This window comes from Rhodamnia argentea, chromosome 10 (assembly GCF_020921035.1).
Source record: "Rhodamnia argentea isolate NSW1041297 chromosome 10, ASM2092103v1, whole genome shotgun sequence".
Classification (NCBI taxonomy): domain Eukaryota; kingdom Viridiplantae; phylum Streptophyta; class Magnoliopsida; order Myrtales; family Myrtaceae; genus Rhodamnia; species Rhodamnia argentea.
In genome coordinates, this window is record NC_063159.1 from 22,034,163 (window position 1) to 22,055,190 (window position 21,028).

At 38.9% G+C, this 21,028-nt stretch overlaps 1 protein-coding gene across 1 annotated transcript; it reads right to left on the minus strand.

The window, feature by feature from the left end:
* Positions 1–17,283: 17,283 nt before the first annotated feature.
* On the minus strand, positions 17,284–18,375 carry LOC115735088 (thaumatin-like protein 1b). The gene is made up of 2 exons (XM_030666160.2): positions 18,231–18,375; positions 17,284–18,117 (listed from the first exon to the last, which is right to left on the minus strand). Exons 1-2 carry the CDS (start codon positions 18,280–18,282, stop codon positions 17,423–17,425), a joined length of 747 nt encoding a protein of 248 aa, XP_030522020.1. The 5' UTR covers positions 18,283–18,375; the 3' UTR covers positions 17,284–17,422.
* Positions 18,376–21,028: the final 2,653 nt, after the last annotated feature.

The following is a 21,028-nucleotide window of genomic DNA, read 5'->3' on the forward strand; positions in this document are numbered from 1 at the left end:
TCAAAATTTATCGACTTTCTAGTTTAGTATCATTTAAGATTTACACTTTATTAATATTTATTTCGTCTCAATTTTGCCATGGAACGAGCACCATTGTCGTTGTCAAATTGTGTGAGACTTGTGACTATATAACCAGCACTTATAAGTTATGTGGCACGTATGTTTTTTCAATCCAAATGTATGGCGACGGGCGGGTCATTTTTCCTAAGTGCGAGATGAGGTCAAGAGTCATAATATACCTACAGCTAGAGGTGAGCAGAAAAATCATAATCCAACCAAATCGGATCGGACTATACCCAACTGGCTAATTTTGGATGATAACCGGTGGATACCGATCTGGTTTTCGGTTCCAACTTTCTGGAATCGACGGGTACCATTTTGATTCATAGTTTTAGGTAGGAACCATCCAACCAAACCAGACCCATTCATATAATATAGATATATATTTTTTAATTGAAGCTAAAATCCTCAAATTAGCAATCACGCGACCTAAACAAACAAGAGCTTTAGGTTCTAAAAATGAAGAGGTTGATCATGTAGTGGTTTTTTTTCTCAAAAGAATGCTAAAGCAACTTATAAAGATGCCATTGAGCTAGTAGTGCTGGTGACAGATGCTAGCATCTTTGGCCTAAAGACAAAGTAGTCAAGCTTAACTCCCAGAATTGGAGAGCTTTATCCAATAAGCATCTAAACCCCCTAGAAGCTAGCAATTTCCCAACGTTGAAACCTCGAAAGACCTTGAGACTTGCAAGTCAACATCTACATATGCATACAGGGTTGGTGCCGCTGCATATGATCTTCGTTGATGCCTTTTTCAATTGATGTTGGTTGTCGGTAGGACCAGTTCTATGGATCCAACCGAAAATCAAACCAGACTGGTGGTTCGATTCTCGGTTGGATCCATAGAACGAGCAGGTGGTTCACGATTCACATTTTGCAGAACCGGTCCCTAGTAGGCAGTTCTTGGTTCTAGGGTGGGAACCACTCATCCTGGAACCAATCACTCCTACCTACAACACTCTACCCCATTAACTGATCCTCCAACCCATATCATTGCATAATGTTCTTTTAGCCTAAGAAAGCATTTGATCATTCGCCCATGAAACTAATTCCAAAAGGTGGCTCGTATGTAAAGATGGCAAATGGGGTTTCATCTAAAGGCTTGATAGCGGTGAAGATCATGTCCAGCTGGTGGTTCTGGACCGGTTAGTGTTGTTGTGAAAACTTGATTTTTCCGCCAAATGGAATTGAAATAAGTACGTGTCGGGCTTAGGTTATTAGAGATTTTGTTTTGGAATATAAATTATACTATGGTGAATGGTGGATCACGGTTTAGCGATGGGCGCGATAAAATTAGGAATTGACGCCGTTAGTTGTTTTGGTCTTTGATAGGAAGGCTCGCGTGAAACTTGGTCTGGATTGAACCCGTGAAGCGCACCCAACCACCTCTTCATTTGGTGGACAGCTCCCTCATTTTTCACCCTCTCTTGTCTCTCGTTGAATATGCCGAGCACTCCTCTTCCCCCCACCCGAGCACTCTTGCTCTCATTTTAGCCGGCGACTTTGGGGATTCAACGACAATGGTCTACGAGCTCCTCTTGCCCTTGGTTAGCCCTCGGCGCTCACGCTCTCTCTTCCTCTCGCTCGTTCGTGGTAGCTGTGGCACCTAGAAGGGAATGGGGAGCTCGAGGTCGTCTCGTCAGCAATTCGATTTCCACCTTCTTCTGGCGATAACCAGAGGCAAGTAGATATCTATCCTTACCACTAGATTGCTCATTTGTCACTTGTTTTAGTGTGAACTCTCGACTTTTGGAAATAGGCATGTTGATGAGTGGTTGGGCTTGCATGGTGGGAAAAACGGTGATGAATTTATGATCCGTTGCTTGAGTTGACATCTTTGGGTTCTGAGTAAGCCAAATATACAAGTCGATCGTCCTGATTGTCACTGGTTTAAGTGAATTGAAGTTGAACGATTATGGGTATTCAGCCAAGTGCATTGAGAGGGGTATTCATGGACCTTCGTGGTTTGGGGTGTTGATTTCGTTGTTAAATGGTGATTGTCCGGTCATCAGAGTGATGGCAAATTATTGCGGAATCGTCTTGCTTGTTGCCAACCTTGATATGAATTCATGAGTTGCGGCCACGGGTATCGGGAGACCCCTTTTAATGTTGTTGTGCAAATAGTCCATTAATTCTACTTGAGCTAATGATTAATTGACTGTCTAGTTTTTGGGTTTAATGTCTTACTTGCTGAGTATTATATTCACTCCTGTGGATTAAAAGTTTTTCAGCTAAGTGGCAGAACAGAACCAACATCGTCACTCTTTGGACATAGCCACGGGAGGTAGATCCTATGAGGAGCGATGCGTGATGAAGATGGTGGTGGTGGTGGTGGTAGCTACTAGCATTCCGGAGTAGATACGAGCTTTTGAATCCTTCCAATTGTTTAGCCTGTTTATCTAAAAATGGATGTAATACCTAAACTGTTTAAGTTATATATGTTTATATAAATAAAACCAAATGTTTTTGGTTACGTGTGGTGGTAAAGGTAGCGAACTCTATGACAGACCATACCCTTTAGGCATCGTGCTTGCTACATGTTATATGCACTTGTACATATTTTGTATAGCTGCCTAATTGTTTTTAGTTTATTTAGCTTCTGCATGTGCCCTTTATTATCTACAATATAAGATTAAAACGGAGCTCGTTAGCAATGTGACGCCTCGGGACGTCACATCTAGTTAAGGTGGTATCAAAGTGGGTCATGGAGTGATAAGGTGCGCTAGTGGATGAAGTATTTATCAAGAACGTACTCGTTTAAAACTACAAGTGCATATGTTTGTGTTTGTTAGGGTATAGGCAATAGCTTATGCTACTTATTAGTTAAGAAGTTGTTGATCACTACGTAGGAATTGATGATTTCTATGGCTATTTGTGGATATAGCAAGGTGATCATCGGATGGATTGGATAGTAAGTGGCAATGGTATGCCGTTAATCTTGAATTGTTGAGTTTGATGGTTAGCCTTGTACGTTTGGTTTTGGATTGTGAATATAGAATTGTGATAAGGCGGTTGATATTTTTGGATCATTGGCTTGAATATGTGTGGTATCTTGATGGTTTTAGTTATCGATTTTCCTTGACGGCCCCAGGTTGATAGTATCAAGTTCGCAAGAAAGCAAACGAAGGTTATCAAGTTAGGCATGAACCCGTGGCTACGCATTGAGGTTTAGTTATTGACTTTGCACGACGAGCTAGTTTGATTGAATGACTCTAAGTTGATAGCTACCAAACAAGAGGGTTGTAGACCGAATATTGACAATTGATCTTTGATGTGATGGTCGCTTATGGTATTAGAAAGTTCAATTAAGATAAGGAACTGATGATATGGAAAGTGAATGATATGTAATCTCAATTTAAGATCATTCATGCGTTGCACAAATTTGCCCATTAAAATAGAGAAATTTTATGAAACGGGCATGCATTACACATATCGTTGATTTAGTCGAACTTGATAAACTGTCGCCTTAGTAAGGGACAAGCTGTACGAGATATCCACAAACCGTAGTGAGACATGGTATGGGACATGTTGAACATGACCTTCCCAGTAGGTGCATGACTTGGGGACGGACTTGGAGAAAGTTGGTGAGCCTATAATGACCCTATCCGATGAGGGCGGGCAGTGACACCGGGTAGAAAGGCTTGGATAAGGAGTGGCTCCCGTTAGGCTTCTAAGATGGCAATTGGGTAGAAATGAACCAGGTTACGCATTGAAAAGAGGATATAGGAGTTGTGCTGAGTCCGACTCGTTTTGAAAATTGCATTATTTTAAAGTAGGAATAGTTCTCAAAAAGTAAAATGTTTTTGAAAATGCATGGCATTGCATTGCATTGCAGTGAACGAAAGGATGAATGAATGATGCCAAGGATGCGGAAATGCTTGAGATGCTTGTGGGAAATTGGTGAAAGTCGGTTGTGTGTCTCTGCTGTGTGATCGGAGAGGGCCCTTGCTATGTGATCGGGATAGCCTGAACCGAGATGAGACCCACACGAGCCACCTGGCTAGCAACTCGGTAGTGTTGTGATGGGGTGCGAAATGTGTAAAGATCGTAACCAATGGAATCACATGTATGGCATATGGAACCGGCATCATGATTGGCATAAGTGAATACGTCCCGTGTGATGACGGACAATTTACCAAAATATATGATGCACATTGTGAGTTTGGGATGGCACCATTTGGATTGGTAGGTTATGAGAACAAACTTGAGTCATTCGTGGAGGACTGAAATTTTGAGGACAAAAGTTCCTAATGATGGAAGAATTGTGAAGACCTAATTTTTTTGCCAAATGGAATTATAAGTGGAACAAGTTTATGTCGGGCTTAGGTTATCGGAGATTGTGTTTTGGAATGTAAATTATAGTATGGTGAATTGTTTGTCGTGGTTTAGCGATGGGTGTGATGAAATTAGGAATTGACGGACCGTCAACCGTCACTTCAAAAAATAATTCAAGTAAGAGATGGTAACCCAGGACTGGTTGTTATCTTGCAAAAGTTTAACAAAGCAAATAAAAGTAGTAACTCATAAGTTGTTAAAATTAAGAAAAACAAATAAACATTGGTATGTAACTCAAATGAGAGTTGGTAGATCAAAACTATTTATTAACTTAATTGAAGAAAGTTAGTAACTCACCCAAATATATATTGACAATTTTATACAATAGTTGATAAATTTAAACTATTGGGAAAAATATAAATAAAATTCGAACATGACAAGAGAAATTTTTCTTAGTCAAACATAAGAGAACTTGGTCAATTAAAATTGGAAAATAATTAAATTAAGATTCTATCACGCAAAATTTAGTTGATAACTTAATTGAAGAAAAAATAGCAACCAAATTTAATTGATGTTACAAAAATACAAAAAAAGTTGATAAATCTAAAATGTTAGTAAGTAACTTTTCCTCTCTCCCCAAGCCCCCCTAGGGTTTTCTCTCCAAAAAAAGAGTCACCGCCTAGCACAGTAGTTGAGGTTCTCTCTCTCTCTCTCTCTCTCTCTCTCTCTCTCTCTCTCTCTCTCTCTCTCTCTCTCTCTCTCTCTTTTTTTTTTTCTATATATCCTTTTTTTTGTTTTCCTCTTGTTTGAGAGCTTTTCTCTTCTGATTTAGTCTAGATTTGGAAGCTTCTCTATCATTTTGGGAGATTTCTATCCCCGATTTTGTCTAGATTTGGGGTTTTTGGGTGTATGTTTATGAGGTTTCACTTTTGATTTTATTGGTGAACAAGTTCTATCTTGAAGAAGATCATATGAGCTTCATGAAAGTTTCGCTGTCATAGGTATCATATTTATGCTCGTTTAGTTTTTCTACTCTACTCGGTGATGGAGTTGGGACACCAAACATAGGCGCGCACCACTGAAGGGTAAAACCATAGTATCAAATAAAGTTCTCGGTGTGTGCTCGTTATCGAAGACAAATTCGGTGATTGATCGCTGATTTTGGTGTGAAGAAGTTATAGGTGCGCTCTTTAAGTGTGTGATGGGTAACCTAGTTCTAATGATTTCCCTTGTTATTTGGAGTTTGTTATGTTTTGAAGTTATATGGGATTTATCTTAATTTGAAGTTGTGCTTTTTAAAGTGAGATGTTTCTCTCTTGTATTTCGATGAGAAAGTGAATGAAATGTTATTTTAACTGGAAAAAAAAAAACGCAAGTGAAAAATGATAACACAAACCTAATTAGTAACTTTACCCGAAAAGAGTTGATAAGCCACTCCAATAAAGTTTTTGTAATTTCATGTTATAGTTGGGAAATTCAAGTTGTTGGTCGGAGAGGTAAACGAAAATTTGTAAAAGACAAAATCTAAGGAGTTGGTGAAAAGGACAAATAAAAGTTCATAAAAAAAAAAAAAAAGGGAATAGTACACTAGAAGTGCTATAACTTTTATACGGCGTTCACTTGAGTGCCATAACTTTCAAAACGTTCACTTGAGTGCCATGACTTTCAAAAAGCATTCACTTGAGTACCATGTTGACGTGGATGCCGGAAAAACCGACGTGGCACGTGCAAAAAGCTGACGTGGCTCGTCGGAAAGATGACGTAGCTCGCCGGAAAGATGACGTAGCTCGCCGGAAAGATGACGTGATTCTCCGGAACGCCGACGTGGCATGCCGCAAAAGTTACTGTAGCACTCAAGTGAACGATTTTGCACCGATATGGCACTCAAATGAACGATTTTTGAAAGTTATGGCACCTAAGTGAACGTTTTGAAAGTTATGGCATTCAAGTGAACGTCGTACACAAATTATGGCACTCATGATATACTTATCCCAAAAAATAAGAAAAAATGGTAATTTGCAGATTGTCAAACAAAGCCACAAAACTGTTTATAATTGGTGTACACTTACCACCAGTTCAGATACATACTAGCAAGACAGTGAATCAGCAAGATTTCTCATTAAGTATTTTCTTTCTCTTTTGAACATAAACGTGACTCCTTTTGGCTGAATCAGCAAGATAGTGACACATGCGGGAAGGACCTATTCCAAAGGTTGCGTTCGCTTTCGAATTGAATTTTTTTTCACTATTCTTTTTGTCAATAACATTTTCTTTTTTCTTTCTTCAACGTAACCGTGACTTAGTCTCATAGTTTTCATCTCCACCTTCGCCGTTCCGAATTGCATGGTCCCCGTTGAAAAGCGACAAGGAAAAACGACAAGAGCAGTTACACCGCTTTCTTCCTTGAGCCCTGTGTTGTCCCCATGCCGAATTGAACGATGTGCCAGAGAATTTCTTTGATATTTTTTAGAGTCCATGTGGGCCAAAACCTAGTATACTTGTCGAGCTAGCCAGTAGGATGACCGGATGGGCCAAAAGTTCCGAAACTTTTTTTGATTGTGGTAGATGCATAATGTAGATTCAGACCTAAGTGGTCGATTGGGCCAATCCTAATACAAGAATTATACGTGATGGGACTGATTTACACTCAATAAAAGCAACCCACGCAAGCCAACATGGAATAATAGTACAAATGATCAATGAACTTTTGTTCAATATGCAATACCGTCTATCAACTTTAAATTTTGTGTAATATAGACCATAAACTTTAACCCAATATATATTGTCGTTCCTAGAATTTTAATTTATTTTAATGTGATCCCTGAACTATTGGTAAATGTTTAATATAATCTCTAGAGTGTATGAAAATATTTGAAAGTTTAGGGATCACGTTGAAATTAGACTAAAGTCTATGGACCACTTTAAAAGAAATTAAAATTTTAGGGATGACATTGCATATTAGATCAAATCTTCAAGGATCACAATGAATAAATTTAAAATTTAAAGATGATATTACATGTTGGATCAAAGTTTGAAGACCACTCGTATCATTTTCACAGCCAATATCGCTAAGTATCACTTTCCCTTTCGCTTCATTGCCCTAGTCCAGTGTCGCTGCTATTGCGCCACAACCAACAACTAATGACCTCATCTCTAACCATCTTCTAGTGGACAACGTCAACCCACCTACGCCCTAGAATTAGCAATTGCGCAAGGTAGGGCACTTTCTCCGTCCTAGGCGAGTTGCCAATTTATCGTGCTTGCGAGATTATTTTTACTTAGTGCAACCAATAATTGCTTTTAGTCATATCCCACTTAAAAAAGGCATTCATGGGAAACTTAAAAAGTAAGACAAACTCATATTTTCTCTTACACATGCAAAATTGTAAAACAAAGATAAAAATGAGTGCATAGAGTGGGTGACGGCCGGGTCGGGTCGAGCCAAGCTGAGGCTAACGAAATCCCCATCCCGCCTTGTACCGCAAGTGACATGGAATTCCATCCCCCTCCCTCGCCCCAATCCAGGCGGGCCCTCATGGGTCTCACCAGGCGAAGACATTTTGCCATCTCTACTTCCCCTTTCTCTCATTTTCTCTAGTCTTTTTATCTCACATGCTGTTTTAATCTCTCTCACCTCTCTCTATGGACTACTTGACAGTAGTCTCGAGCTTCTCGCCATCAATGGAGTTCAATGCCCGCTCGCTGTTTGTTAAATCGATCTTGAGTGAGGCAGATCTCATTACCACCAAGTTGCACTGGGAAGTGGGCAAGCTCTCTATAGGGAACGAACTCACCAGCACAAGAAGCTAAACTCCATCAGTGCATTGAGCCTGTTTTGAATTTTCTTTCGTTGGGCCGATGCTAAGCTCAAGGCTCAGTACAAACAGCCCCAAAACAGCCGACGGCCCAAAAAACTCTCATAAGAAAATGACGTAATTAGTCACAATTTATGTTCCCAATAGCGACTATTGCATTATTTGATTCGACGGTTACATAGCAATCGCTATTCTACTGCAATAGAAGTTCCTTGGCATCTCATGGAGCATAGTTACTTCACGGAAACAATATAACTCGAATAGGGCTTGCGCAATGTCGCGGAAAAAAGCAAAGTATTCCATGTAATACATCTTTCAGCTAACAGAATATTTCAACATCGTTATGGCAATATCATTTGAAATTAGAATTGATGGCAATATCTGAAAACAGTTGTATTCCAATATCTCATCTTAAATCCAAGTAAAATTGACATTCAAACTGAAAAGCAAACTTAAGTGCTTTTTTTTTTTTAATCAGAAACTTAAGGTTCAATAGGCTCTATTCAATAGGCTTTTCCCACAAGATGGCAGACCTTCTGACTAATCAAACGTTCAACAATCCCTGAGGATCGAGTCATAACAACCGGCCGTCGGCAATCCCTACATTGACTAGTGCTACTTTTGGCTGTCCCCCGATTAGCCCAAATGATGACCCTTGGGGCAATCCTTAGCCGATTCCTCAATTGGCTCATCAGTCGCACCACATTAGCAAACTCATATACCAGTCCATTGGCATTCGGGGCTGACCCATGTTTGGCCCTTGATCGATTCTCTAATCATACCGTGTTAGTCGACGAAAAACAGGACAAAACCAAAGTCGGCCGATATAAAAGGGAATATCTCTTGCCATGATTGATCATTTTTGAAAATGACCTTTATTTTTCCTTTTTGCAGGTGCCAAGCTAAGAGACATGTCTTTTATTGCTACCGCTGAAGCAAGTCAACAACCGAAACTTCCCAAATTTTTGCTCACTCTATCTTTTTAAGACCCTATTCATGCACACTTTTCCTATGTAGGATTAAGCGTGGAAGCGATCGTTTGCCAAAGCTCAAAGCCGAATTCCCAGTATCGGCCATGACCGGGGTAATCCTACATTTTGGCAAAGCTATGATCATCTAACATAACCCATCCCGATTGAAAATGGGACAAACCGAAAGCAAGTCCCAACTTGGAAAATGAAGTATGTTTCTGTGACTTATGCGATTTTCAAGGTGACATTTTTTCTTCTTGTAGGAGCATATAACCATCCCGATGGTCACCGTCATGACACAAGCCAAAGCATCTCAAGTCTTACTTGACTCATTCATGCATGATTTCCTTGCTCTTGGGCAAAGATAGAAATGAGCTATTCTTCAACCCGAGAAGTAAACTCTGTGGCTTGTTTGATCTACTCACATGTTCCACGGCCTCGGATTCTCTTATCCCCGAGAATTCATATTTGTATAGGTTGTTTCTTCACCAAATGTATGAGATTTTCATGAGACATGACAAGATGATGAAATTGCCGCATTTGCACATTTGGAAAATGCTGACCCATTGCGTGGTTTATATATGATTATTCTTCATGTTTAATTTATCAACTCCAAATAGGGAGCGTGAACTACATTCGATGCATCAAATGTACAGAATGGGGCATGACAAGATGACGAAAGGCAACCCATTTCCACACACGACTTGCATTTTAACCTAGTGAGTTGAGCGGTGGCTAGGTTCCACATTCCACAAGCTGAAGGGTCGAAAGGTACGATAGCTAGAGTGATGAAGATATTCATTTCCCTATGCCAAACAGTACAGATATCCATTGCAAACCCCTTTGAACGGAGGATTCATTTCTTACCCCTATCGAGAACCACCCCATATTGGGGACCGAACGAGGTAATTCCAGCAGTAACACAAGGTAAATGGTTATAAATTTCATTGCTCGGACTAACATTAACCGTAGGATGATGAAAAGCATTCATTTCTCTATCATATACACTTTATCCTTTGCATAACCCACTTGAGCCTGCAAATTCATTTCTTAAACCCCCGTTGGTGGTCGTTTGCTCATTCCAAGACGAAAATGGTGCCACCTTCAAGCGGAAGAACTCGGAAGAATTGGGTCCACAGAGAATTCCCGAATGAACACATTTTATGTGCTAGATTTTTATGTAATGTCTAGCATATTTTTCTTGTGACTATTTATGTTGTTGTAATTCTTGATTCAAGATCACGGGATTATAAAAAGCAAGTAAATTTAGCCCGAAAGAAAAGGGCCCGCTAAAAGAGAGAGAGAGAGAGAGAGAGAGAGAGAGAGAGAGAGAGAGAGAGAGAGAGAAAATCTCTTCAAAAAAGAAAAGAAAAAGAGAAATCTCTTCTTGAAAAAAAGAAGGAAATCTCTTCCCAATAAAAAAGAAAAGAAAAAGAGAGTCGGGAGTAAGAAAAGCAAAGGCTGATCTCATAAAAAATCCTAGCCATAGAAATAGTAAAGTGTCTACCAAAAGCAAGGCCAATGCCCATTCAAATCCTTGTAAAGTTCCTCCAAATTTCGAATGTACATTGTTGTATTTTAGTTTGTAAATTACATGTACATGTTTGCATGTTGTCTTTCTTATAAATTCCCAGCGGGGACTGGTTGTAAAGAAAACTCCCGAGAGAAGTCGGTTTGCAAAGTGCAATGCCTCGCAGAAGAATACCTTCCTTCAAGCAACGATGGTATCCTTTGAAGGCATTTTCGGATGGCCAAGATTAGTGACAAACCTACGATGATCACCAACATCAAGCTCTTCTTATATTTTCTGAGCCAAATAAGCCTTTGCATTTCTGAGTCCTTTATCCTAACCTATGTTACAACCCTTCGGAGACTCTTCTGATTATGGCACTTGAGTTAACGTAGAGTTAAATGATTTTAAGCATCGCTCGAAGAAGTTCGGGCAAGATTATTTCTCTCTTATTTTTGCAGGGTTCTTGACTTTTAAACCGGAAGCGGATGACGAAGAACTTCTTTTCAATAGCTTTGACTTGATAGAGATTCCCCTTTATAAACCTTTGACCTAGCCATTCATTACGGTCCTTATCAAGACCTCCGGATCGGCTTGGCCGTACCAATTGCGAGATTACTCGGACCCTTGTCGAATGCGAGGGATTTCTTTTGAATCTTGCAGCCAGGATAAATAACTTTTCTCGAGAGTGAGAGAAAGCCCTTTCAAACTAAAGTCACTTATTCATGTTGTATTCGAGGTATCCACGATGTGATAACCTCCTTGAATAGGTTGGTAATGGAAACTTGACAAAATAGTTATGCATGAACCGCATTATGAGTCATTACTTCATGCATATCTTATTTCTAATCTTTGCAAATTCAACAGGGTAAATTTGCATGAACTCATTGATAAAGTTTCAGCATGTATGCTTACACATGTTATATCCGACAATGTCTGAGCATATGCGTTCCCGTTGTTCGAGATACCTCCCAAGGTTTCAAAATTCATCTGAGAATAATTGAATGAACAAGCCCTACTAGAGAGTGCCCATTAGGTAATCTTCCCATTTCTCGATTAAGTATATATCCAACCTGAACCTTTTTCAAGAGAGTGAGTGAAAGTCATTGCCAATTGAAAGTTCCTCATTCAATTGATTTGATGTATCAAAAGGATCAGATCGATTTCCTTATTGATAAGTTCCCTAGTAGAGCTTTGTAATGTATGCAGGCTCACAAGATTTGTTGACTTATGGTATTACCTTTGCACTAGTTTTTTGCATATGAACGCTTTGGCTTAATAAACAGGTATGACATGGCCGATCTATTTCCTTTTGATCATTGCTCGGAAAATCCAGGTAAGTTTTCTAAACCCTTCTCAAAATTGACTTTGCTTGTCATTTTTTGGTCCCTCTCTGTGTTTGTACTAATGCGATTCGGGGGACACACTTCTCTCATATTAACATCGATTCATTCCGAGTAATACACTTCTTATATTATGCTCTTCGGTTCACGATCAACCTGCTCTTGTGACTTTGATATCTTCAAGTTCATTATCAACCTGCTCTTGTGATCTCGGAAGAACACTACACATTTCTATACAAGTGCTTTACCCGATCAGCTCAAGTGGTATTGATTACACTTCTTATGCACAAATGCTTTACCCGATTCGCTCATGTGGCATTGACTATACCCTTTTACACCAATGCTTCACTTGATCAGCTCATATGGCATTAAATACACCTCTTACACATATACACCCTTATGGTTGTTCTAATTCATTTCGGACATTATACCACTTTTTAGTGTTCACACCGACGAGATTCGTACGACACAACCCCTCTTTGTGTTTGCGTTGATGAGATTCGTGTGATACATTTCTTGTGTTCGCATTGGTGAGATTTATGCAGCACATCCCTTTTGTATTTATCGATTCGGTTTGGTAGTACACCCCTTATAATTATGCTATTCAGCTTTGATGGTATTGATTCATGATGATATACGCTCTCATGATCTTTACCTTTATCAAATCGCAATGATATACACTCTTGTGGTCTTGATCCTTTACCAAATCATAATGATATACGCTCTTGTGGTTTTGGCCCCTTATCAAATCACAATGATATATGCTCTTGTGATCTTGGTCTCCTTACTAGATCATAATGATATATGCTCTTGTGGTTTTGGTCCCTTTACCAAATCATAATGATATACGCTCTTATGATTTTGGTCTCATTTTACCAAATCGTGATGATATACACTCTCATGATCTTGGTTCTTTTACCAACTCATAATAATATACGCTCTTTTGATCTTGGTCCCTCTTTTCTCGACTCACAATGATATACGCTCTTGTGATCTCGGAAAACATTTCAACACTACACATATCTTGAGCTGTCTTGCATTAGGGAGAAGTCTATGGTAACATATAAGGCCCCAGTACCTTCAAATCCTTGCTTGGAGATTAAAGGAATCATCAACATTATGAGGTATTTGGTAAAACATGTATTTTCATATGCGATCCATATGCAGGTTTTTCTAGTCCATTTCATGGAGGAAGGAAGCTCTGACACATATTATTTATCGGTTCCGCATATCATGCATCATTTCTGATTACATAGATAATGGGATTAAAGGTCCCACCAAAAAATTATTATTCATCATTTGTATTTGCAAAATTTAGGTTCAATTAGGTCTTTGAGCGAAGTCTCTACGAGCCTCCACTCAATGAAACCTAAATTTTGATCTTAGTAAATCATTCATTTAAGCACAAAATGAGAATTAGTCGTAATTTTTACAAAAAATTAATTTCTTATGCATTGCATATTTATTTTTTATCAGTCATGCATTCAAGCCAATGATGAAGCATTTGAGCTTAATTTGACAAGCATTTGGACCAAACTTAATCTGAGATTTTTTTTAAAGTCACGGGAGAGTGCCGAAATTTCTCAAGTAGATTGGACCTATTTTCGAGTTCAATTCAGTCCATTCAAGCTTAATTCAATAATTAAGGCTTTTTGTTAACTGTCTGTTATTTAAGAGAAGCCTTAATTGAGCCGAAAATTTGAGACAAGCCCACAATTTAGTTACAATTTTCGGCCAAGCTAGACCATGAGGGTGCCGAATTTCATGATGGGTTTGGATTTAAAATTCAAATTCAAATCAACCCATTTTGGTTATATAATTAAGTGAGGCCCTTAGTTAATTACCCATTTAATTAATTAAGGTCTAATTGAGGCCCGAGATATCACCACGAGCCCACAAGGGAGTGTGAAATTTGGCTATCATCATCACCATGCTGAAAATTTGATAGTCTTAGAGGGAATTGGACTCCTTCATGTTCAAATTGGTTCAAGAGTCCTATTAGTTGAGAAGTCCTATCTTATCGAGAGATTTAAGGGATTAGGACTGTAATCTAATGGCTTGTATTAAATCCTATCCTAGCTAAGGATTCTTGATCTAAGGGCTCACAACAACTCCTAGTCCTACTAGGATTGGTGAGTTGAAGTCTATATAAGCAAGCCTTCCCTCAAGGTCAAAGGATTCGGCCATTACTATAATTTTCGGCACATCAAGGAGCTGGAAATTCAGCATATATTCAAGGTGATCTAAGGAGTTTGTCTCCCCATCCAATTGAGACAATCCTCCCCAATCCCGAGACCCCATCCGGCCGAGCCTCCATCGTCCGCCGCTCGTTCTTACGCCTGCCACTACCGCAACTCCTCTGTGCACTGTCCAGCACACCCGGCATCCCTATTCCTTTGCCATGCAACTCTGGGGCAGCCACCATAGCCCACCGTTCAAGGCTCCGTTGAAGTTGCCGCCCATCCTAGCTCATGGACCAAAGACCCCCGGTTGTCCAACTTGATCTCATAAAAAAAAAAACAGCTGCTGTTCGGCCCTGGTTTGAGGTTGATTAGCCTTTGTTTTCTCATTATTTGAAGATCTAACATTGTGGTTACGTGTTTAGATCGATTGGTGATGAATCAAGCTAAAAAAAAGTGGCTTTTGGAGTGATTCGCAGCTTGTGCGCGCGATTGAAAATTGGCCCAATAAGGTATGATTTTCTTAAGCTTTTGATTGTATAATCGTGCATATTTACTTGGAAACTTGCATCGATATTCTTGTATTATCTTGAGTATACTTGATTTGCAATAAAAGTTGGGAAAATTGAAGCCTTTTCCATCAAATTTTGCTCAATACCGAAAATTGATCCTCTTGGCATAAAAATTATGACTTTTCTGAATAGGGTTAATTCGACCATAAGATTGGATGAATTGAGTCAAATTTTATGAGAATTGATAAGTTTTGTTTGGAAAAATATCTTTTCTCGAAAGATCGTTCATAATTTAGAGCAAATTGATCTGAAAAGGTGGGAATTTTGTGGAAAAAAATTGGATTTTTGGCAGCCCCTCTCTAATGGCCGAAATCTACATGTGAGGTTGTTTTTTTAGTGGTGGTTATCTCTTGCCTTGATTTGGTTGAGTTGCATCTATCCTTTGGTAATTTGGTGCTATCTCATATTGTGGGTAAGAATTTGTGCTTAACTGGATAATATCCAACCTTAACAAATAAACTCATGTATTGAATGCTTATCTCTACCATGTGAATTGATTGAGATGTTTACCTGATAGTTATCTCTTATCTCTAGCATGTGAGTTGGTTGAGATCCTTATCCAATGATTATCTTGCCTTATCTCTTGTGAATTTTTTGAATCTATTTGTTTAGAGATAAAATTTGAACTCAATTGGATAATTATCCAAATTTTCTTTTTGAAAATTATCTGAAATTAAATTTTCAAACGTTAAAGATAATTTTCTCAAATTAAATCAAATTTTGGATGAGGAAAGGCGGACCCCACTTTCACAATTTCGACCACTCCTCTCAAATTTTCGAAAATTTAAATTAATCGTGTCCAATTTTACTTCTCGTCTGGTCATTTTTTTTTATTTTTTATTTGTATATATTATGCACATTTATAAACAAACATGCTCATAATGTGTGCTCCATTGTGCCTAGACCCTTCGAAAAATAAATTATGTTTCTCTAACCATGATCTTATGAAATGGGACTTATAATTTGTATAAAATTTCATAATCTGCCCTTCGTATTAAGGGATGATGTTATTTTATACTGTTATCCGCATATCGACTCGAATCCACGAGTATGTAGTGGATAAATTCTACTCTAGCCATAATCTTTAGGAATAAATTAATCAGAAAAATCAGAATTAAAGGTATATTATGGGCATTTTTCTTTATTATGGTTCATACTTGCTTTATTTTAATTCATGTAAATAAAGTCCATTTTTCTGTGGTCAAACATGTCGAAACCTCGTTTTTATGTCATGAATAACATCTAATATAAGTTAATACTTTGAGAAATCATTTTCTTAAGTTAAATTGGATATTATCACATTTTATGACATGTTTTCACCATAGCCATCATTAAATCCGAAAATACAAAAAAAAAAAAAATCACTTTGTCATTTGCATATCATATAGTTTAGTGCATATCTTTGCCATGCTATCATGCATATTGCCATGTCATTTAGTATAGTTTGCATTCGCGTCTTCCCAAAGAAATCAAAAGAATTCATTCAATTCGCATCAATCAATCAAAAGGGATTTTTTTTAATGAAATTTGGTACCGAAAGGGCATTGATTTTTTTTCAAATTAATGTGTAACAAAGTCTCCGGACTCATTATATCTAATTCGCAGGAATAAAATAGTCATCCCGCTATTTTATATAGGTTTCTAATCAATCTACCATAAACGATTAGTGGGGGCTCCAATTTGATAATTTTCATGAAATAAACCTAAGTTGTGATTTGGTATGGGCTTGAAAGAGTCCAAGTTAGGTTAATTAAATAATTAACTTAATAATCCATTAACATAAAGTTCGCGAACTTTAAGTCGCGACATCGCCTAACCCAAATTGGCAAGAGCGCCATTGTATTCATCAAATTTGAGTGATGGGTAGTGAGTCCTCACTATGGCCGCGAGGGCTTTGAGCAAGGGTCCCGATGCCCTCTCCCGTGGCCGGTGATCTGTGCTAGCCATTAGCGAGGCACCAAACTGGCGAGGGGACATAGAAAAATTAAAAGAAAACAAAAAAAAAGAAAGAAAGAAAAGGAGACAAAATTCTAAAAATTGTCATCATCAGTGCTAGCTTTCCACACAAGACAATCGACATCCATGTCAATGATTGTGGTCAATTTTGGCCGATAGAGACTATGTAGACAAATCGTCAAAAGGTTTAGAACTAAATTGGTCAAATTAAAAAGTTTTGGAACTGAATTGACATCAATACAAGACTTAAATTTTTTAGGTAATTTTCCCCGTTTGTATCCCTGCGACATAAAATGTACTGCATATCATTATCAATTCAAATTCCAAAAAGCCCATCCTACTATGGTTTTAAAACCCAAAGTCAACATATCTAAATCAACATGTCCAAAACACGGTTCCCTCCTCTCTAAGTCCCAAATAGATAAGAAAATATCAAGTACCCGAATCCATTTAATATTGACAAATAAGGATGAAAGAAGGTAAGTCAAGGAAGTATGGTAGTTCCGAAGATAGACGTGAGGACCAATGCGACCAAATATAAATCACTTACCAAAGCATTGTAGGCTCCGACAATCTCAAATCTCAAGCCAAAAATCATATCGGTAGTTAAATGCGAAATCACCTTCGATATTTTGTATAATCCATTATTTTTCTCGACATATAGATATTACTTCTCTTAATGAAAAGTGACAATTCTTGCATGATCTCTCAATCCAGAAGCGAGGATACAAATAATTTCCTCATGACGGACAGAATGTGACGAGGAAATCAGCCCCACCGGCACAAGTAAAAGTGCTGGTCTTGTCGTCGTAAGCGTAGCTGTAAGCTTGAGGGCACTGGCCCTTGAAGATCTTGGAGTAGTTCGTCGGCGGGCACGTCTGCGGCGACCCATACGCCCCGGTGCAGCAGTACTGCGGCTGGTTGAGTGCCAGGCAGGCGCTCTTGCACGCCACGATGCTCCCGTCCGACTCCTTCACTGCCAACTCATGGGGGCACACGGAGTTCACGTTGCTTGGGCAGCTTGTGACGCTGCAGCTGCTGCCGCTCCCCTGTGGGGTCGCGGAGAGCGGTAGGTTGAAGCCGTCCACAAGGCTGATGTCGTAGAAGTCTTCCTTGCCGGAGCCAGCCGCCGCGAGGGTGAACTCCGCTAGGGAGGCTGGCGGGATCGCTCCTGCACCATTGCAGCTTACCTGGCCGGAGCCGCAGTCGGCGGTAGCACAGGTGAACTTGCCAGAGGCATCGGTGGCGCATTTTGTCCGGCCCCACACCCGGCCAGACCATGCGTCCGGGACATCCCTGATTGTGGAGGATGCGCCCGAGGCAAGCTCGAAACCGGTTGAGGATAGCTGCCCTCCGCCCCCACCGGTCAACGTCCCGGGCCAGACAGTGTAGGGGCACTGGTTGGTGAAGGTGAGTGTGGCCGCGCTGGCTCCCCCTGCAAACATACGCGCAAGCCATACAATCAATGCACATAGATTAATCAATTGTAATCGTAGCACTTCAATTTCTCGGATCCCAAACAAGAACAAAGATGGCAAACGTGCTTACTTGCGAGGACTAGGAAAGGCAGAATGAGGTAGAAAGATGCTCTTGCGTCCATGATTGAAAGCCTGAGATTTGTTTCGTTCCTCCCTATCTCTTATTTTTGAGGAGATATATGGAGGATGCTGGGGAGGCCAAGTTGAAATGACTTAAGAAATCCTTGGATGATGGGATTATATACAGAGTGCTTGAGTTGAATTATATTATACATATGGTATGCCCTTTTTCTGGTTCTAGCTGAATCAGGAATAACGGGCAACTAATTCATTTTGTGACCTTGGTTTCTTCAAATTTGGATACCTGATGCAGCCGCAGTTGTCAAGGTATGAGAATTAAAGTAGTCTTTTAGGGGAGAAGGACCACTTATGAGAAAAGGGCACAAAAGGGAAAAAAAATCTTGAAATCTGATTCGAATGTGAATTTTGAGTCTGTTAATGAGTACCCTCGATGTAGTTTCGTTTATCCAAATTATGATTTGATATTATTTTTTGGTAAAAAATGATCTGATAATTAAGTTACTAGACACTCGGGGAGTGACAACACTACAAGTGTCATAATTTTTTATATGGCGATCACAATTGTCATAACTTTTTTTCTAGATCACTTGAGTGCTATGGCTACCAAAAAACATTCGGGCTTTTTTCCAAACTAGGTGGAAAAAAGAATATATTTACCAAACCAGGTGTCAATTTTTTTAATTTACCGGATCGGGTGTCGCTCGGCGGTCATACTTCCGGCCGGCCGATGGGGTGGCCCGCTCGGCATCAGAGGTGCCGAGCTTGCTCCCGCTCGGCATTTATAGTGCCAAGCGTGTGTCTGCTCGGCACTATTGATGTCGAGCGGGAGCCGCTCGGCAATATTGGTGCCGAGCAGGCAGCTCCCACCCCATTCAATTCGCCATTTGATTTTTTTTTTCTTCATTTTAATTTCATATGTTTTTTATGTTTATAATTGTCCCGACCTAAAATTTGAAAACTCTAGGCTAATGGATTATCATGTCAATTATTCAACTAACCTAACTTGGACTCTCCCAAATCCATACCAAATCGCAACTAAACATGCAAAGATATTTGAATTGGAGTCGCCATTAATTATTTTTGGTAGGTCGATTAGAAACCTAAATAAATTAGTAGGAGAACTAAATTACTTCTACGAACTAGAGATTCTAAATCCAGGGACTTGATTACGCTAGATTACTCTAACGCCCTTTCGGTACCATTTTATTTCATGAAAATGAATTTTGTCAAGCAACGTTAATTGATTTTAACCTAAGTCACTAACAAAGGTTATCATGCGATTGCACAATCAATTAATTGAAACCGGTATATTTGTAGTAAATTGACCTTAAACTATTTTCTTGACTACAAAAAATCTAAACTAACACCCGTGACAAATTTATCTTAAATTAAGTTTTTGATTATAAAAATCTTGAATTGATATAATTGTGATGAATTTATGCTCCGTCAAGGAAAGTATACTAATTTAAGATTTTTCATAATATTAATCCTTCACTTTACTTATACTTTTCTTATTTAATTATCCAGCTTGCGGGGGTTGATAGTTAATTTCGGAGAGAGTAGAAAATTCAAAAGAAACACAAAACATGGGGGCCTACCTTGTAAGTTGTATGGAGCAGACCAAGCTTTCCCTCCTCTGACGTGAAGAAGTCCCAGCTTTGAATCTGTCCTGTCAACAAAATTGATTTTATGTGGAAAAAAAGGGGCGGCTCTTACAAAGAGTGAAACGACAAGGACCAAAAGCAAGAAACATTTGTTCTCCTTAGGCTTAATAATGCAAGTTTCTGATCTTTTGCTAACCAGGATTTGAGATTCCAAGGTCAGTGGGATGGCTGCCGGCTCTTTTGAAGGTCTTCATATTAATTTTATACATGAACATATAGCAAAAAAAATAAGTTATAAATATCATATAACATCACTAGTAATTAAAGCTCAATACCTTTAAACAATTACCTAACAAAATCCCTTCTTTATATGGAGCACATATCGTCACATTTGGAGTTCATGTCCTCGTCCCCACTAGAGATCATCCAAATCCAATTTTCGAATAGCAAGCGAAGAAGGTGGATCTATATTAAGGGAGAATTCTGGTCCGACGGCCGGCGAAAACTTGCGTAGAAGACCAAATCCTTATGAAAGTACATACATCGGTGTCGTGGCATGCTCTTGGGAAGTCCAAGGAATTTGAAAAATTTGAGACGATGATGTTATCGAAGTTCTTGAAAACCATCTTTGCCCCCCAAGATATTTAAGTTCAAGAAAGATAGCAGGTTAGGGCAGCAGTTTTATTTTTTCTATCTTTTCATTAGACAAACAGATATAATAAATATTCTGTTTTGATTTTAATAACTGGCACTAGGCAATTGGCAACTACGTTAGAATGTGTCCTAACCTTTGACGAAAAAAAAAAAGAAAAGAATGTCTCCTAACCATGGAACAACTAAATGTGCAATGTTTCGATTTTTCCTTTCAAACGTGAAACCCCAATGTAACATTTGGCCACCGTATAAGACCAACCCACCATGCAATCCCTAATAATACAATTTAGTAAAAATGTTAAAATATGCAGATTCTATATGATCTAAACCTATCATGCAAATGACATGGCAAGATTGTTTTGATTTGTTTTTTTAATTTCGGATTAATAAACGACCCTAAATAAAACTATATGGCAAGATAATTATCTTGCATATTTTAGGGTTTAAGTTTGCGTAATCCCTAACATATTAAAGATGAATTATTTTAGACATGAAAGTCAACTCAAATATTCAGATTCTATCGTAGAAT